Raw genomic sequence first — 15,442 nt, forward strand, 5'->3', positions numbered from 1 at the left:
AAGGACTTGAAGGGGCACCCGAAGTCATCAGCACCTGCAGTAATCTCCAGTCACGTGGAAGTGATGCTTCCCGAGAGCCGTGGCCACACTAAGTGTGAAAGAAGTGAATCAGGGAGGATGTGTCAGGCCAGTCTTCAGCTTGGCACATCTCTGGTTAGTGGGAACTCTACTGCAAATACTTCCGGAGACGGTTACGTAGGGGATCTGACATAGAATATGTACAAGTCAAAGCGGAGGGACTGTGATCTAACGGGGGTCACACAGAGCATTCTCCAGGCTGCTAGATGGGCAGTTCCTGCACTCAGGAAGCTCAGGGTTAGTTACACAAATCATCCACACTCAAAAGCCAAGAACTGCAGGCTTGGCTTGGCTGATACAATGCTGGTCTTATTCTGCATTGCTGTTGAAGTCATGCGGAGAAACTGGAGACTTCTGATTCTTCCCCTTCCACGTGGATTTTGATGCTTATCTCAGTTATGTGTAGCCAGCTATCAGTTTTATTTCATATCCCCACTCACTGGTGGAACAGGGTGAGTTCTGGGTTAAAACGTCCCAGCTGTTTGTCGAGGGAGAGTGAACGGATTTCTGCATCAGGTCATGTCTGTGTCGGTGATGATGACTTTCAGTTTTCAAAGCTATATCCACAATACCTCCACCCTCTCCAGCAGTGCTGGGCTATGTACAACAAGTAACACCGTGATGCCACCTCAGCCATGGTAGCATGCAGCTGGGAGCGCAGCCGCGTGGTCGTACCGTTTGGTGACTGCCACCTGCGTGTCCAAAACACGCTTGTGAGCACTGAGATGTTAAGAGAGGGAGGAAGAAGTGCAGTAAGGTCTGAATTGTCTCAAGGCCCTCGTTTGTTTAAGTGATTGTGTTTGAGGAGCTGCCCTCACAGTATGCGTGTGTACTTAATTTATGTGGTCCCTTCAGAAATTAAATGAAATAAGGCTTGGCGTGCTGAAGCGTGGTAGATCTGGCACCACCTGTGGCTGGAGAGGGCAGGACTGGGGCAGGCCCAGATTCTTTTGCTGTCCTTCTGCCTTCACTGTGATTTCCACTCACCTTGTAGGCAATTACAGAGGGCTTATGTATTCAAGTACCAATTAAAGATAGCACAGAGAATCAAGACATTCCCTAGTAAGGTAAATTACTGAACGGTGATAATCTGGTCAAACCCCACCGTTTCCCTTACCGCCCGGCTGTCTCCAAGCAGCAGGCACAGGAGCTCCAGGAACCCTTTTTCTCCCAGCTCATGGTTTGCCTGCGGAGCACTGAGCCCACTGCTCGCTCTGTGTGCGGTGCTGTGCGGGGCGCAGCGGGCACGATACCACCCAGCCACATGCTCCGTGCCCCTGTAGTCCAAATGGCTCACTGGGAAGTGAGAGCACCTGATAGCAGATCTGAAAACCACGTGTTTTCCCCCAGATCTTCATCTGGGGGCTCGGGGAAGCTGTTTAGGAAGGTTGTTCTTCCTTCTTTAAAGGCAAGTCCACATTTTGTTTTGTACTGAGAAAATCCAATAGAATTACCTCTGAGAACACACTTTTTAAAAATATATATATATAATTTCTGTTAATTTAGCATCTTAGAAGTACGAACAGCCTTGTGATTACAAATTAGTGTAGCCTTGCAGCATTACCCTTCATATTTATATTTGTTTTTCAGCGTGGTGTTGTCACCAAGTACGCTGTCCGTAGCCATGGGATGACCTGGGATAACCTCTTGGTAGCTGTAGGGCTGGAGCCCGAGAGTCTGATGCCCAGTGCAGCGCCTTACGCTCTAACTGACACTTTTTTAAAACAAAACACAAAAAAAAAGTTTTCAGCAGCTCTAATTCTGCCCCTTGGAGGAAGGAGCCTTTACGGGTCGCCGGGCCGTGCGGCAGGTAGCAGGGCTGCGCAGCCCTGGGAGCGGCGCTGCTGGTGTGTTTGGGTCGGGCGTTTGCCTGATTACTTTCCTGAAGTGGGTGCTAAGAGCTGTTCTTCATAATGTCACTTCAAATATGTCCTGCCTACATCAGCTCTGCAGACCTGTAAGTTACCAGTAAACAGATTTATTTTAAAGGCGCCGCTAAATGAATTCCAATGAGCTTGGTTTTTTCATCAGGCTGTCGGGACTCATTTGCCCGAGCTGTCGCTGGAGCATTTAAGCACTCGGTGTTAATTCAGGATAACTTGGTGATGTCATACTGAGACAAGACCAATTTCAACTGATAAGGGAACGGGGCCCCCGGCTTCAATATTTACACTGTTATTAAAAGCAGTGCTTTCACATTTTCTGCTCTCTCACCCAAGATAAGTGCTCCACGGCTATTCTAGAGAGCGGATTTGACAGAATTCCTTTTTGGCTGCCTTTCTCTTTGTTGTTGGAGGCGTTTCAGTCTGTCAGAAGCTATCACACGTGAGCCCACTTGAGAAACTGTTTACAAGTCACAATATTTTATTCCTCGGGATCTCTGTTGTGGTGGTAGAAAACCACCGCATGCAATCTGTTGAAATTTCGAGTAATCCTTTAAGCTCGGGTCACCGTGAGGTCTGCTGGAGGGCTGAGCCTGGAAGGCTTCTGCAGCTGATGAAAATCCTGCGGTAGGAACAGGGTGGAGGTGTCATTTCCCTCCCTCCCACCCCCTGCGAGGCTGCCTTTTCGTCAGTGCCGTGGTTTGTCAGAGGTACCGAAAGTCAGCCAGAGCAAAGTTTTTGTGCTGGTTGGTAGGGTCGTCTTTTTAACTACGTAGTGTAAGGCAGAATTATGGCGAACAGCTCTTAAATTGATGTACTTGGTTGCTACACCTTTTTAAAGAAGTCCCAATGCGTAGAAAAAAATGTTTTGAACAAAAAAATATATTACAGAGGCATTTCCAATCACAGCTACCGGGGTTGGTGCAGCTTTGGGAGCCTTGGGGCTCTCCTAGCAGACGCCTGGGGCCTCCAGAAGCGTCTCTTGCTGTGGCATATTTACACTCCTCTCAACTACACTTTGTAAACATCCCAAAATCGGGTTTATTTTCTGATACCAACTTTTAAATCCGTGTAATGGAAGCGTCTGTGTGCCCGCGCATGAATGTTTTACAAGTAGCTTAAACCTAATGCAATTAAAGCGTGTTTGCCGAGGAATTTTCAACATTTAACTAAACAGATTTAGAAATAATTAGCTAACTGCACAGTCTTCTGGTTAGGCAGGACTTTAATTTCTTGTTAGGGACCGCGGGTACAGCGTGTCTGGCTTTTGACAGAGCATCCACGGAGTTGTCCAACCATGCAGAACTATTTCAATGGAAGAATTTTGATTAATATGGCAGTGTTTGGGATCTTTTTATGGTTGCGTAGGTTTACAGTGTATATCACTGGGTAAGCTGTACTGCACGTCTTTTGTCTTCTTGTATGCAATTAATAGTTTAAATTACTGCTCATTTATTTTAACATCTAAAATGGGAAAACGGGAAAGTTTTTAGGAATATTATTTGCTTCAGTTAGCCCTGTGGAAATCTTTGTCGCTTTTGCTGCCTTCTCATTATATTAATTGTGTCTCTTTAACGTTGCACAGAATGTTTAATTTCCTGTTTTCAGATGAAAAAATAGAGAAAACAGAAGTGTCAGGACAATGACTCCTAAAGCTTTGATACGGGGGAGTGCTTAGCACCCCGAGATGCTCACAGTGTACGTACGACAATAAATATTTTTGTTCATTAATTTCTAATCACTTTGTGACGCTGTCAGCGGAGAGACTGCCTGACATGAGAAATCAGGCAGCAGGAAGGAGAAAACCATGCTGTGCATTTCTGCCGTGCCCCGACATGACATATTGCAGCCTCGCCGAGGCTGACAACAGCACATACGCCGGGAGGCCGGGATGCCTTAAATCTGAGCACAGCATCTCACTGGATTTTCAGTGAGTGCCGTGTGTAAAGGCTTTAAAAAAAAAACACGCTCCAAACTCTGCTAATGTTGGTTTAGTAGTACAGGAAAGGCTTGTATTTGACCCAAAGCAGCATTTTTGCTGTAGGGTTCAGCGTGCAGTTTGCATCTTCCCCGGGGTAACGCCGAGGCTGGGGCTTTAGCCCCATTAACTGCTTCAGGTCTTTTAACCTTAATCCCTCCAGAGCTGCCAACGTATTCGAATCCATCCGCCAAGCACTGAAGAAGTTTAAATTCTGGTTAAAAGTGGCAAGAGGCCCTGCAGACCTCCTGGTCCGTGTGCTCCTGGGAGCACAGCCCTGCAAGGCAGCAGCAGGCAGCTCGGCACGGCTGCTGGGTCCTGCCTCTTTCCTGGGCAGTTGTGGAGTGAAAGCAGCAAAAATCCCTTCGGTCTGCAGCGACTGTTCCAGTTCACGTGGGCGGCCCTGAAGCCGCACGGAGCTGTGGTTGTTACCCCGCTGTTGGCGAGCCATGGGCAGGACGGGCTGGAGGCGTGCAGCGAGGCTGCCTCGCAGTGCTGGGGAGGACCGAAATCCAGGAATCGGGGTGATGTGAGCAGAAGGACTGAGGCACAAAACCTCCTTTCTCACTTAAAAAAAAAAACATTCATAAACCTCTGCTTTTTTATGACTTAGCTCCGTGAGTTAGATGGACGCTGTTCCGTAACCCACGGACAAAATCGATCCTTTAAACCGCAGCAACAGACAGCACCGACTTGTTTGCAATTATGATTGAGCAGTTTAAAAAGGAGAAGCTATTCCTGGAGGTGATGTGCAAAGGAAAGAGAAGAGCGTGGTGATCCGTATTGATTTGTGCTGTATGCTAAAAAGTTGGGGATTTGGGGGGCAGTGGTGAGGAGCAGGACTTTGTCTTCTGCCTGCAGCCGGGGACCAATTCGGATGAATTACTCTACATCATCTTGGGCATCCCACCTTTGACGTATAGCTAATTCTTCTTTACATTTCAGGATGTCATCGGTCAAGTTTTGCCGGATGCAACGACAACAGCGTTTGAGTGTAAGTGTGGCTTGTATAAACTCTCTTTTGTGATGTTATAAGGTTGTCATTTTTTACAGAAATAATGTTTACGTTCATTAAGTTACGGTTAAATATTTATGCATTAATGCAAGTTTAATGATGATACTCGACTAAGTAATATTTTATTATTTAATCACAACTTCAGCGAGCATATTTCTACAATATAGCTTTAATTACCAGCGTGACCTTACCGTGCTCTTACTCGTCACTGCAATTATATTGCTTGAATTAAATGAAAAGTATAAAGTACCTGCAGGTCTGAGTTTAAAATTTTAATTCTCTGCTGGAAGAAATCAAAAGAGTGTTGGCTTTTACAGAACCGCGGCACACAACATAAGGATTTTGTCCCACATATGGCAGCATGGCCAAGGTGTCCCAAAGCCTCCCGGGTTTGCAGTGCTCCGTGGAAGAAGTTAATGCTTCCCTTTGCCAGAACAGTTGTCTGGTGGTTGCCAGAAAGGCTCCTGGGTTGTCACTTTTCTTTTTCTCCTTCCGCTGGGCACCATCTAAATACACCATCACCCTGTTGCCTTCCTCCTGTGCAGGAGGAGGTGTGGACAGATGCTCAGCCTCAGCTCCTGGAGGAGGTGGAGGAGCTGCAGGACAATGCCCGGCTAGTCTTGGGCACCTGGGTCCGGCTGGGGAGCCCAGCTTGTGTATGGGATCTGAGCAAGCTGTAGGCTGGGGCTGGCCCTGCGAGCACTCACACCTTGTGGTAGTGTCGTGCTTTTGCTGCGTTAGGAAAGCTCTCAGTGGCTGTGTTAGTGTGGGTTTAGACCTCTGCTGATGGACCTGCTGACTATTCCAGCGCTGTTCCCCGAACTCTGTTTGTATCTTTTGAAGGGATTCCCTTGGGGTTCGTCCTATGTGAAGAGCAGTAAGGTGCAAAGGGGAGTCAAACCGTGTATTAGGGGATAAGATACCGTGCTAAGAGGTTTCTTCCAAGTGGAGAGGACTCCTGCTGTTCCCCTTCAATATTTTTTTTCTGCGTATCTCCGTGTTTTCCTTTGATGGAGATGAAATAACGAGGAGCTGGAGGGGATTAGAAGCACTGCACGAGCCAGTTAGTGCTGCTGAAGGTGCGAGAGAAGACAGGATGGCAAAGGGCCTTGCACTCTTATTAGCATTTCCCTTCTTTAGAGCCTTACAGACAATTCTGAGTGCAAATAATCAAAGGAAATATTGGTTTGTGAGCCTTCAAGTACTACCTAGTGCTTTCCATTTTTCTTTTCACACTTGTGTTTTGCTCTTCTAGAATGCCAGAACCCTAAGAACGGGCACTGTAAATGTTATTCCTCTCCAGCCTGGACATTTCCCCTGCCCCGCTTTTTAAAACAAGACTTTCTACAGAGACCTGGGCGAAACCAGGCTCCAGACCTTGCCTTTTTTTATGATTTGTTAATTTTTTTGTTGTTGCTGTTGTTAGACATACCTCCCACGTCACCCATTAGCTTTGTTTGAACTTCATGCACCAGTAGCAGTCCCTGCAATCAGGGCAGTAGCCCATATTAATGGTACCATGTGTAGAACTTTCCTGGAAATACTTATTTCATTGTGTCTTCTAACATCTGCTTCTGTGCTTTCAGTTCATGTCTCTAGTCTGTCATTTACATCTGCACAAAACCATTTCCCCTGCCATTTAACTGGCATCTAAAATATGTTATGTATATTGATGCCTGATTTTTCTGGTTCCTTTATCCATAGCAAACGCCTGGATTTTTCCAGCTTAAGCTTCCTTCTCACCTGCTTCATTGCTTCTTCGGATGTGGCTAATTGCCATCTAGTGTAGTCTCCTCTCCTGTTTGTTCGGTTATTGTTATCTACAGTGCATCATCCATTGCGGCTTCTACCTGGGGCTGCACTCCTCCTGCTATTGGACCCTTATGTGGATTTCACCATCGTATCGCACATTGCTACAAATAAAATCTCTAACAACATATGGCCGGTTATGATCCTTCTATCCAAACTCTGCCATTTTGTATATTTGTGACACACTGCAGATTTTGTGAAGATTGCTTCATAATATTTGTTTACCATCTGCTGCACTCTATTTGGTATCTTGCTAGGATTTCTTCCTCCATTTTAAGTGACATTAGCAAAATCCAGCCAGTACGTAGGATTTTTTGGTTCTACTTTTGCTTCCCTAATGTGCTGGAAAATCGTATTGCTGTGCTCTAGGCAAGTAGAGAAGCCTGGAAATCTTTCTGAACCCATGCATTATATCTGGCTAGTTTTTGGGCTGTGCCCGCTTAAATGGCATGGTAGGATGGCAAAGGATCCCTGCGCAGAAAAGAGAAATATATATATATATTCTGTTTTTTTTTCTCTTTGGCTTTCTTAATGCCAGGTTACAGGTTTTTTTTTCATCAACGCATTTTAAAATTTAGTTTGTTCTCTTTGCACCACTGTCAGGGATTTTAGACTTCAGAGAACTCTGCAGTTAATTTCTTATCATTTGAAACAAATGTGTGATTTAGAAATGTTTTCCAAGTTTTGGCTCTAGAAGTTTTCCAGTTCTCTTTTTCTCTCTTTTATTTTTTTTTATTTTTTTGGTGGTCCCAGCACAGTCTGTTCCCTCAAATCAAGCCTGCCTAATGGCTTTTATCTCTGCCTATTTGTCTCTCTCTGTCATATGTTTTTCCTCTTCTGCTTTTCACTCCGATCCCTTCGCACTGATGCATGGCTTTCGTTGCGCGCACTCCTCCTAGGGCAGCTCCTTCCGCCTTGTTCTGCTGCCACAGCGCGGCTGTGACTTGGGTTTTCGCCAGAGAGCAGCTCTGCAACTCCTCCTTTCTGCCGGCAACGTTTCCAGGCGAGGAAGCATTCATTTTCAACTCGCTAACTCTCCTTAATCCTTTCATCATTCGTGACTCGCTGCGGGCTGGTAACCCCAGCAAGTAGTTTCAGCAGGCTGGGAATTGATCAGTTAAACTTCCAGGAGGTAAGGCTCTGGTAGGACACAGCCGTGCTAGCTGGTTCCTCTTCCAGCCTTCGTGCTTCCAGTGGCCCACAGCTCTTTTCGGGGACAGCTTTGAAGTGCAGTTCTAAGGGGATTTTTTGTTCCTTTTTTCCCCTTGTATTCTTCTCTTGATGTTTCTTCTCTTCTGCGTTGCTCTTCTTCTATCATGCAAAGAGCCTGGCTGCAGGGACGAGGACAGAGAGACTTCACCAGCCCCTGCTCACATCCTGAGGTGGTCAGGAGCAAATCTGCTCCAGTCCCGAAGCCGTATGAATGAGTTCACTCCATATCCTCACCTTTTGGTACTTTACACATGTTTGAAATCTGGTGTGGATCCTGCTCCTTGGTTTCCTGGTGCACATTGGCTCAGGCAGAGTGCTTCTCTTCTTATAAGTATCTGAGGAAGTTTTTAGATTGCAGCAAACAAAAACTGGAGACAGGTCATTAACCCCTCCCTTCTCCTCCAAGGCCGGAGGAATAAGAAGAAATTACCATTTTGTGGTGGAGCAGGAGAAGAGGGGTGCATGCGGTCGGTCTGATAACTCATGCACCTCTCTGGACAGGGAGCATGTACGAGTATTTTTTTCAGGGCTGGGAGAGAAGAGGACGGGGCCAGACGCTGCTCCCACCTGGGCAAAGGAACGCTGGAGTGCAGGGTTGCACCTGCTGGTGCTGGTGGGGGGATTCAGCCCCTGGTACATCTCCACCTGCTGAATCCTGTTGTTTGTCTTCTATTCCTGTTGAGGTCTATTCCTCCTCTAGATGTTGGTGTTAGTGACTCTGAACACTGTGTTGGAGCGTTTCCAAACCTTGCCCTGTGCTCTGGCCCCATCTCCACAGCACCTTTCCTTGTGCAAAGTTTTGAGCACTTCACTCATGCCTGCTTTTGGGGTGTAATTGTTGTCTTTGTTAATTTACACTTGGAGTCATTATACGTTATTATTTCAGAGTACCTGGTTACCTGTGTTGGCTTATAAATTCTTACTATTTTCATTGGTTACCCGTGTCGTTGGTTTATACATTCTTATTATTTTCATTTACTTGTAAATGCCCAGGTTAAAAAACTTAGGTATTCAATTTGTAAATATCCTTATTTCGTTGTTGATGACTGTAACCCGTTTCTTTGGTAGATGAAGATGAGGACGGTGATCGGATTACTGTCAGAAGTGACGAAGAAATGAAAGCCATGCTATCCTATGTAGGTACAGTATAACTTGCTGGTGTTTTCCATCGTTACTGCTTTCTGTTCATGTATTTTTGCCTGTGTCAAGCATTAATGTAAGCTGCGGCGCTCAGTGTAATGTTCCTGTATTAAGCGTAGGTGTTTAAAAACTGAATCACACCAGATATATGGTCATGCTTGACTTTTTAAAAAAAAGACTTGTACACTTACTGATCATATCATAAACATTAAGAATAATGCATCTTAATGACTTTTGCATTAGGTATAGTGCAGGCTAAATGGACTATCAATTTCTTGTATTTTTTATGCAGTACTTAAAGTAACGGCTCATTAAAAATGAACCCCTGGGCTCTAAAAATTTTTCAAAATCTACTTTCATCTGGAGACTGTTTCACCCCTCCTAACAGAAGAGTTTCATTGTAGCTGCAGGCTCAATATTCATAGAGGATTTAAAGACGTATTTTCTGTTTTTTAGTATGAGATATGCGTGTATGTCTGTGTCCTAATACACATATATCTGTGTACAATCTGTGTCTAGATACCTATAAATATAAAAGCAGTCTACAGAAATGAAGTATGCAGTTCTTTATTGAAACAAAATAATTTGTATATAGCTTAAACGTGTGTTTCATCTTGCAGATGTAGGTGAAAAAATCACTTTTTCTTTCAAATGAAATAAAGAAAATAACTAATGGATATTTTTTGTAAGTTAAATGGAATGCTAGTTCCTTACAAAGGGCACTTCTGACCACGTTACTTGCCTTAACTTTGAACATAGCAGAACCAAGCCCTGTTTAGTACCAGCCACAGGTGCTTCTGGTGGGATGTAATGACTTGGTTCGGGTTAGTCCTCCTCACCAGTCCTCTGTTGTAGAGCAGGAATGATTCCATAGTGAGATTCTCAGCCTTTTGTGGCTGCAGAGATCGTACTGTGTCTGCAGCCCAGCACCCTTGCCTTGCTGAGGCTCAGGTATTGATCATGGATTGCAGCTCTGTCGGTAGGCGCTGGCTCAGGGCGACTTTGGCCATTGCCTACAACTTCATCCTGGGGTGAAAGAAGGCTCTAGGGGATGCTGATTGAGCTCTGTAAAATGTTCTCAGAGGATTTGTTAAAGAAGCCTCTCTCCTGTGTGATTTTCTTTCCAGAGGTGGTGAGACCATTGTGTTACAGGCTGGATATTGAGGAGTGCTAAGACAGCCATGTGAAAGGCAGGAAGAAAAATCTTGCTCCAGCCAAGGGGATTTTGTGCTTGCCTTTTTTGTTTGTTTGTTTGTTTCATACAACTAGATCATCAGTGATGCTTCCCCACTGGAATTCTTTGTATTTATCGCCGTTCCTTACGAAGTGTCTGTCACTTCTGCTGCTAAACTGGAAAACTTGAATTTTCCTGGCACCGTCTTACGATTAATCATGCCTCTGCAAGGTCATCTTTTTGCTATGCTTCCAAGCTTACTGTTAAAGTTTCAGTACATTAGAGTTATGATTGCTCAACTCTCTACTTTCCCTTAAAAATTATGGGATGTCTGTAAACGACTTCTTTCCACTTCAGCAGCTTCTCTGAAAATTTTCCCGTCAGTTTTAAACTAGTTGGTTACTTCACTGCCACGTTGATGGCTCAACCTTCTGAGTTCATATAGCAGTCACCGTAGGATATGTTTATAGGAAAAGAAATCTGAGCTTCCTAGACAATGAATGTGACATGCTCGGGAAGGTGTTTTAGGCTGGGAGGACACAGCCAGGTGGCTCAGCACCAAACACCTCAGCTGCCCACGTGTTTCTGAACCAGCTCGTTCTGCAGCGAGGTGTTTGTAGTGTCTCACGGCTGAGACACTTGTAGTCTTTACTCACCACTTGCAGTCTTTAAGGCTGTAAATGTTGTGGGCTTGAGGTGCTGGAGCCCACTTCTTGAGGTGATGGTGTGCTATGTGCCTGCGATGAGTGTCTGGGGCACTGAGCAGCTGCTGAAATGTTCCTGGGAATCTTGGCCTGGAGCAGTCTGCCTCCAGTCCTGCTAGTATTCCCCACAAAGAAAATGAAGGATTTTTTTTCAGGTTAAGAATGACAAAATAATGCTTTGGGATCACAGATCTGTTCCACGCAGGCATGACATTGTAAGTGGCAAAGCTGTTCTGAACCGTGCACAACCTTTTGTCTTTGGGTTCTTTGGTTTCAGAAGTTGACCGTAAGAGTGATTTCAGGCAGTTCTGGAATTACTTCAGAGTAAATATTTCGTATTATGCCTATGCAAATGTTTTGGAATGGTAAATAAAGTTACTTCTCTGTTGTGCAGTGCAGTTAATTACAGCCGGGCGTTGAGTAGCAGTGGAGTTGCACTTTAGCTGTTGACTTGGATCAGTATAAAAAGGCAGTAATTTTTTTGACAGCCACTGATTGGAAAGTTGCTTGCAGCTTTCTGAAAGCAAGGGGTACATGCTCTGGATCAATAACTGGCAAATTTTCCATTAAAAAGAATACCTGAACAATGTTCCAAATAGCCACTGGCATCTTAATTTTCCATGGAAACCTCAAATGCTCATATGTGGAGGACAAGTCATTTTCAGACAATTTTTCCAGACTACTTGTTAACAGTTATTGCTGTCCCAAAAGGTTGACAGCTTACATGATTGATATTTCATTTACTTGTCATCATTGTTTGAGTAATGGAGAGGGCCACACTTTTCTCTCTCCATTTTTTTTTTTTTTTTTGGTAAGAAACAGCCTCGTGTGTGTCCATTTTAGTTTATTTTTCTGGAGAGTGTGTAGTATCTGTTTATACTGTATGTATATGTCTCGAGGTCATAGCATGCCACTAGTAAAGTGGCAGCAAAGAAAAGTTTGTTGTTTTTTTTTTTATTATTATTATTTCAGCAGTTTTGTCCCTGGTGGAGCAGGAGATGCTTTCACAGCTCCGTAACTGCTAGGTGCTGGTGACACATCTTCGTGCGGAGGTGTTGGGGCATGAGAGAGGGGTTGGCTTGTTATTTGTGACACCCCCCAGTACAAAATAAGGCTGTGGGGTAGTCCTGACTCCTGAAAAGCCTCTCGATCACTTCAAAACAGTGGGCTTTTGTAACTGATATCTTTGCTCTTTATAAACATATTGAGAGCACGTGTCATGGGGTTATTTAAGATGTGGATTTGTTTGTTTACACACTAATACGAATGAGATACCTCCCTCAAAAATCTTGTGGTGAGATTTTTATAAGGGAAGTGCTTTTAGCAGCAGGCATTGCACTAAATGTGCACACGGGTTCAACTGGATGGATCCTTATCCCTCAGCAATTTTCTTCATAATTATTTTTTTTTACAAAAGAAAACTTCTTCCTATGTCTTGACGTGAATAAAAGAAGCAAAAAAACAAATACTGAATAATCTATTTGTGCCAAGCCAGTGGTCTGTTGTCACAGGTTAGGGTCTTTGCATTGTAAGGGGAATTGTAAATGAGGTTCTGCACAGAAACTGACCTTGGTGTCCGTCTAAAATCTAGATTCACATGTTTAATCCCATTATAAAAGGATGAAAAACATTTTGTAACATTAAGCAGTTAATAAACTTCTGCATTTTTTTAACTTGTGTAAGTAAAAAAAAAAAAGCTTGCATTATGGGAAATCATTGGTGTGAGTGAATTACACGTGCTCCATTCCACAGAGACTTCGAATTTTTTTTCTTGTTGACATCCAGCCTTGTCAATTTGAGTAACAGTATCACAAAAAGGCTGGTAACAGTGACATTCTGAAGTCTTAGACCACACTCAGCTGGTGAGAATTAGCATGAAAGTCAGTGGAGCTACACTGATTTATGCCATGAAGATCTGGCCCACAGCCAGTTTGCTTCAAAGATGCTTGGTGATTGCAGAAGAAATGTGCTTTGTGATGTGTTTTCAACACTTAACACATCGTGGTGAGAGATGTGTGGGTTATAGACGGTAAACTCATAGCAGGGTCCATCTCCTGCCCTGGCACTGTTCTGGTTGTTCTGTTAAAAGACCTCTCTGATGCGTGCTCTCTGCTCCTTGAGGAGGCTTGATACGAAAGGCTAATAAGGATTCCTTATTTAATCCAAGTGTTTATCTCATCACTAAATGCCAGTGTTCGTCCTCATGCCACGTTAGATTTTTTCTGCCTTCCTGAGCCTTGATGTTCTCAGATGCTTTGGTATCACGTTTTGTCCACTCTTAGCCTTTCTTTAGCAAAGCACTTTCCTTGCAGGTTGCTCCTAGCAGTCCCTGTAGAGCACACGTGCTGTAGTCCTGGATCTACCGCTGTCTGCTCCGGCTTTCCAGCACCGCTGCTTTCTGTACCCTACTATGCATTAAATGTGTACAGGAAGGGAATGCACGACTTCTCTGCGTACATGGCCCCAGCCGCCCTGGTTATGCTTCAGCGTTGCAAATTCTTGAATAGCATCCAGGTTCTTTTCTCCCTTGGAGTTTTCTTAATTGCAGTTTTTTTGGACTATATTTACAGTGTTTCTTTGTTCCCGCGTTTGCCTAGTTTTCCCAGCTTCTCCAGGTGTGACAACTGCTGTGTTTGCTGTAAATGTTTCATTTGCTCGGTCTTCCGAATCACTCCCAGGTTTCAGGTGAGCCTGAAACTTGCATAGTTGGGCTGGGAATGGATCCCTGTGCTTGCGTCAGTACCGTGCCGGTTTTCGCTGCCCTTGGTTATGTCCCTCCCGTGCCGCTTGATTGTGTGAGCATTGCAAGTGGTAAGAAAGTGCTGTAAAGGCTGATACGTATGATGGCATTTAAAAAAAAAAAAGAGGGTGGTGGAGAAGAAGTACAGTGAATTAAACAATCCATAAGTGCACTTACTACTATTCATACGTTACTGAGTAATCTCTTTCTTTAATCTCTTTGCAGTATTACTCCACTGTAATGGAACAGCAAGTAAATGGACAGTTAATAGAGCCTCTGCAGATATATCCAAGAGGTAATGCTTAACAAATTCTAATCAACAATGATTATATCAGTAAACTGTTTCATCAACAGTTACGTTTTTGGGAGGTTTAAATGCACATAACATGATGTTTACCTCTTAATTTGGATAGAAGAATTCATTATTGTGGGGAGTGTAGCGAAAACTACATTTATTGCATATAAAATAGCTAATTTACTGGAGTAAATTAGACTAACAAGATTCAGTTTGCATAGTACATATTTACGTACATTTAAGAAACTCATTGGTGATGGTTTTGCATGTATTCAAACCAAAGCAGATAACTTAAATTTTGGATAGTTAGACTGTTTTTTTAAGTACATTTTTTATATGTTAATATACTTAATCATCCAAACAGAGTTGGGAAATGTGACTGTCCCTGTTCATTTTGCAAATGGGAGCATCCATCAGAGAAGCTCTGTGTGTGGCGTATTTTATTTGAGATTTGGGTATTTAGCGGTGGTATCAAAATGGTCACAAGTACTTTAACAGTTCTCCTGACCAGGGAAGATGTAATCAATTATGTGGGCTGAGGCAATTGAAAAATAGGTCATCTACATCCTGAGCAAAAATCTGTAGGCAGCTCGTTAGGTTTCTGGGTATGTGCTGCTCTCTCTCAAATCAAATAATGGTTAAAAAAAAAAAAAAAGGCTAATACATTACATAATTCCACTGATTCATTCAGACGCTCTCAGTAACCAGTCTTTGAATCTGATTCTTAATTGATGAAACAGATAAGGTTTAAATTCTCCAAGTAAATCTCCCAGCAATAAATTAATTGAAATAATTAAAATTTAAACTCCTCTCACTTAACTGATATTATACAAATAATCATACTTTGAGTTTCCCAATTAAACATTCTAGGCTTCCATTACTTACAACTCTCTGAAGTTTGAATTGGGCAATTAACCAACAGTCTTCTCAAACACATGCTAATAAGGTCTCCAAAGGAGGCTGGGTTTCCTGGCCATTCAGAAGGCTCCTGTGGAAAAGAGGCTCATGCAAGGGGAGCACAAAGGTTTTTAGGCTCAGGTCTTTAAGCTCCAGGGTCTGATGGAAGGGGGCACCGGGCTCTGAGAGCTGCAGGACGAAGCAGTTGCAGGAGGTTTGCGGAGACAAGTGCAAAGGCAGCTGTGAAGAGGGAGGCTGTGTTTTGTCCTGCTGCCCCTGGCCAGGCTGAGGTGCAAGGGTCTCAGCCTTCCTCCTGAACTCATCCCTTTCTGTAGACAGATGTTTTATTTATTGCTGACCAACACCGTGTCTGAAAACACCACCTCTTGCAAGAAATAAAATGCTTTCGCGTGGCCTGGAGAAAAAACGACATGGTGGATGACCCAAGCAGGTGGGGAACCCTTCCTGGGAACGCAGAGCAGTTGGGTATCTCCCCTTCAGCAAGTGGTTCTAGCAA

General features: G+C 43.9%; 1 protein-coding gene across 5 annotated transcripts in view; it reads left to right on the plus strand.

The window, feature by feature from the left end:
- The window catches only part of MAP2K5 (mitogen-activated protein kinase kinase 5), a 126,864-nt gene that overhangs the window by 1,484 nt on the left and 109,938 nt on the right, over positions 1-15,442 (plus strand). For all 5 annotated transcript variants that reach the window (XR_004753526.1, XM_035335668.1, XM_035335670.1 and 2 more), the window contains exons 2-4: positions 4,885-4,933; positions 9,044-9,111; positions 13,959-14,028. Coding sequence is in view for 4 of the 5 variants with exons in the window: in XM_035335668.1 (XP_035191559.1) it covers positions 4,885-4,933; positions 9,044-9,111; positions 13,959-14,028 (187 nt within the window). In the remaining variant the exon portion in view is untranslated. The remainder of the gene's footprint in view (positions 1-4,884; positions 4,934-9,043; positions 9,112-13,958; positions 14,029-15,442) is intronic.

The sequence above is a fragment of the Oxyura jamaicensis genome, chromosome 10 (assembly GCF_011077185.1).
Source record: "Oxyura jamaicensis isolate SHBP4307 breed ruddy duck chromosome 10, BPBGC_Ojam_1.0, whole genome shotgun sequence".
Taxonomy (NCBI): domain Eukaryota; kingdom Metazoa; phylum Chordata; class Aves; order Anseriformes; family Anatidae; genus Oxyura; species Oxyura jamaicensis.